General features: G+C 30.6%; 1 protein-coding gene across 1 annotated transcript; it reads right to left on the bottom strand.

The window, feature by feature from the left end:
- Positions 1-387: 387 nt before the first annotated feature.
- On the bottom strand, positions 388-3,704 carry LOC123305063 (TGF-beta-activated kinase 1 and MAP3K7-binding protein 1-like). Its single transcript, XM_044886668.1, has 4 exons — positions 3,254-3,704; positions 2,818-3,191; positions 1,762-2,018; positions 388-927 (listed from the first exon to the last, which is right to left on the bottom strand). The coding sequence occupies exons 1-4, from the start codon at positions 3,583-3,585 to the stop codon at positions 460-462; spliced, it is 1,431 nt and encodes a 476-aa protein (XP_044742603.1). The 5' UTR covers positions 3,586-3,704; the 3' UTR covers positions 388-459.
- Between the last annotated feature and the right edge of the window lie 983 nt (positions 3,705-4,687).

Genomic DNA, 4,687 nt, shown 5'->3' with positions numbered 1-4,687 from the left:
GGGATTATAATTTTATGATAAAGTATAACATGTTGAAAATATTTAACTATAATATTGCTTAATTCATTGAACTTGCACGCGCTAAGTATGTAAAATACTTCTAAATATTTAATAACAAGGGCTTTCTAAATATTTAATCACAAGGGCTTTAATTCGATTTCCTCAACATAACAATATATGTATATATTTGAAAAGTGCTCATTATATCCTTTCATTTATTATTAAAATTCTCTAAGTACCATATTTGAACTCCCCCCTTGATATCTAAATCGACGTGTTTTTACTCAAAACAATAACCACATCAAGTCAAGAGTTTTTAAGAGTGGATACATTTGAAATGGACACACTGTATATGAATAGGTATACTATTGAGTAAGTATTTAAATATTTAAATCAGTTAGTTTTGGTATATTTACAATCTTACATAGAAGACATACATATTTACAATAAATAAATGAATTAATCAAAATCAATTCCAGGAGGTAAAGTACCATTTTGTTTAGCAATTTCAACATTTTTAAAATACAAACTGAAATCAACATAAGATGGTATTCGACGATTATTATTATTAGTTAATTGATTAGCATCGATATGATCAGGATCAGGATCAGTGTCAGGATCAGTCTGATCTGATTGAAAAGAATTACTAATTGTTGTGTCTATAGAGTTGATTATTGAATTGTTTACAGAAGTCAATGTATTCATTGTTTGCGCATCTACATGAGGATTAAATCGAACAGTTGGATTGATTGGAGATTGTTTAGCATTTGGTAATGCAAAATTAAAATTTCTTATTAACAATGTGATATCATCACGTTTTGATACTGATACTGATCCTGATACTGACATAGCAAAATCATGATGTACACGAACTGTTTTATCGACAACTGCTTGAGCTACTCCTGTTAATGTTGATTGTACACGAAACTGCAATACAATATAATTAATTAATTATTTGAAACAAAGGATATGATCTTCTAATCAACAAGTTCAAAATGATGAAATATAGAGATAAGGCTCGTAAAAATACGTGTGATAGCTTATTGGAATCGGAATGATGCCTAGAAAAATGTGTGGAAGCGTTTTTTAGTACATAAAAATTGCAAAAGTTATAAACAATTAAAGTTAAAAAAAGATATTTCGTTTTTCGTTAGAGAAATAAGGCAATAAAAAAGGCGATCTGCTTAAAAAATCCAAGTAAAGTTTTTTTACCGGGATTAGATTTATTCAGATGCAAAAATGATTTATGAAAAGTCCATTGCAAAATCATGTGTGGAAAAAAAAAATTCATGGTCAAAGGTCGCGAAAATAGATTTTTTTTAAATACCTCATAAAATATTAAGTTTATCGCAATTTTAGTTATTATAAAATTTGTTTGTGATTTAATTTTACATAAAAAAGGTCTTGTACAAAATATCTGTAGAAGCAATAGTTATCAAGATATTTGCTGAAAAAAATATCAAAAAAAAAAAAAAAATAAGAGTGTGCAAAATATGAGTACCGCATTTTGTCAATTGATTCTTGATGAGAAAAGCTTATAGATTACTATTCTGGATCTTGCCAGAAACCCCATTGGTCCAATTTTTGCATACCCCCCCCCTCCACAAAAACAGTTAAATGACATTTTTTTGAAAATTACAAAAACTTTTGCAATTTTTATGTGCTAAAAAACAAGGTATTACACGTATTTTTACGACCCTTATATTTAACCAATTCGAACTTGCTGGCTAGACTAATAAACATAGGAATATGGTATTTTACCTCGCTAACAACCAATTGAGCAATATCTTTGTTCACTTGATCTGAACTTGTAGCCTCTTCTAACGATTTGTAAAGCCCGTCAGACATTAACAATAAACATCTGCATGACTCATCAATAACTATCCCACCAAGGATTTCTGGTTCAGCAATAACTGGTTCAGATGTAGCAGAACTTAAACTTTGAAATTCTCTATAACCACCTTTAACAAGAAAATTGCCTAAGCATCGTGTATTTTCTTGATTGCCAACAACGGTCCCTAATGTAAAAATAAAATTTCATAATCACTAGATTTATATTAATATAATTAATGGCGGTAGGGGAGCTGGTGACAGTTTTTTGTCATCATTTGAACAAGGTTGAGAAAATAATTTATCGATAGTGTTGACCCAATACATGCGAAAGCTATTGGTCTTCCAAGCCGTACGCGTTACAAAAAAAACTAATTATACAATTTGACCAAAGACAAAAACTTATTTTTACCGATTAATTTAAGTCAAAGAAATGAGAAAATGTGTCTTCCATTCGAAATATGTTGTAAAATGCACCTTCGCAGGTGTTAGACATTGCAACAATAATTTTAAAATGTACAAATTAACCAAGGTTAAACTTTTCTCAGTATATTTTTTGATTTGACATTTCATAAAAATGTCAAATGGAAAAAATGGAAAGTTTTGTCCCAATTTGCGCCCTTGCGGGTAAACTGTGACGTTTACGAAAAAAATACTTAACTTTTCTTCTATCTCTAACAGTTTACAAGATGGGATGGGACCGAAGACCCAATTGACCTTAATGGAGCTCATTTACGAACTTAACCTCACTTTTTATGACCTAAGCTCGCTATAAAAATTTCAGCTTGATATCCTTTTCGTTTTTGAGTTATCGTCGTGTTAACAGACGAAAGCGTTACAAACTTGGTACTAAACTTAGTATACCTTGGTATAAAAATTAGATTTCTCCCAAAATTTTCCGAATCGATTATCAAAATCCGATAGATTTACCCCACTATGTAACAATTTTAAGTATGGGACATTCCATGAAATTAATAAATAACTTACCTCTTTTTAATTCATCTGTGTTTAATCCCAGCTGAGAAAGTCTTAATAATTCATCTTCATTTCTTAAATCGTGATCCACACTTAGCTGGACAACTCGAAGAACAGAATTCACATCTGTTTTACATAGTAAAGCACGACAATTACCAACATTTGCCACATACAATTTACCATTGTGGATTAGGGCAATGACGGCGGATGTTCCAGATGACAATTCACAATTTAAAAGATCTAATCGTTCCATTTCTCGCGGATATTTTTCATAAGCCTCATATGATGATAAACCATCAGGAATTTCATATAAAAGACTTGCACGTTCCGCTAAGATACTGTCTATTGAATCCATATATCCCTTTTCAACCGAAAAAAACGCTTGTCTATACAAAAATTGGTGAACTACAGGCCATGAATAAAATAAAAATTCAAAATAAAATTATACCTTAAAACATCTTTGATTTCTTCGTCTGTACTTTTTCCACTTAATTCACCCAATAATATTTCAGCTGCCATACGTTGTAAAGCAAAAGTTGCAGTTTTCGAACCGAAATGACCATCAAATACACCGTAAAAATATGTAGAATCGTTAACAATACAGTGAAAACTTTTGTCTTCAAAAGGATGTTCTTCTTCGCGGCTACCATCTTCACGATATATTTGATTAGTTGATGAACCTACAGCGGATTGTTTGCAAACAGGCAGTGCATCCGTCCAACTATCTGTGGTTTGAAATTTATGTTGATCGGGAATAGGTTTTGTATTCCTTAAGAGCATGTTTAAATTATAACTTATAATCTTCAATTAATTTTTTATTTTCAATTTGATTTTATTCAGAAAAAGAACAGTAAATCATTTTAAAAAACGTATGCTATTTTATTTTGATTAATGATTATTATGGAATTGACGTTTGTTTTATTATTATTTTGACAGATTCCGTAGACCAGAATCACAGACTTATTCGAGAATAAAATAGCGCGCTAATAATTTTCATTGACTATAAAGATCATAGATTTATTATAATTAACTAACTGGCACCCCAAACTTCGTTCGCCTGACAGTCAATGAATGTCATGTTCGCTGGGCAGTTTTAACTTAAAGCAAGTGGAAATAAACAATTTACCGAGTTAATTATTGAAATACTCTGTATAGAATGTGTTGAATATCAGTGCTTGCATTATTATTTTTTTTTTAAATTAGAAGAGTTTAAAAAACCAACACAATGATTTGTTTGATTTGCGAAAATTTTCTAGAATATTTTTCGTTTTTAGCTCTCTATCTTTTATAGCTTTGGAGAAAATGGACACCAAAATTTTGTCTTAATTTGCGCCGTCGTGGGTAAACAGTTTACAAAAAAATTTTCAAACAAAAGTTAATTTTTTAAAAGGAACATTTTTATATTTAAATTTTTATTCTATCTCTAACGGTTTAAAAGATGGATCCAACGGACCGAAAACCCGTTGACATCTCTTTTTGTTTTTGAATTATCGTGTTCACAAACAGACAGACAGACAACCGGAAATGGACTCTTTAGGTGATTTTATGAACACCTATACCAAAATTTTGTTGGTAGCATCAATATTTTTAAGCGTTACAAACTTGAGACTAAACTTACTATACCTTGATATATATTACATATATACAAGGTATAACAAAGATTATCGCGATACAGCTATCACTTCTCCTGCCCTCACTTGTTTCCCTTTTTTGTTCACAATTTCATGGGTTTTAATTTTTTTCAACGAAACCCTTATTTTTTAGAAAATAAAATGTAGCCCATTATATTTGCTGACAAGTTAGCATTCTATAGGCGCGGTTTAATTTGTCGACTGTAGAGGAGTTGGTTGTCTACTGAAGTTTTAAGCCCTTGTATTCAAAA

Source organism: Chrysoperla carnea, chromosome 1, assembly GCF_905475395.1.
Source record: "Chrysoperla carnea chromosome 1, inChrCarn1.1, whole genome shotgun sequence".
NCBI lineage: Eukaryota > Metazoa > Arthropoda > Insecta > Neuroptera > Chrysopidae > Chrysoperla > Chrysoperla carnea.
The sequence above is the reverse complement of the archived record's forward strand: the minus strand, read 5'-3'. Positions and strand labels throughout refer to the sequence as shown.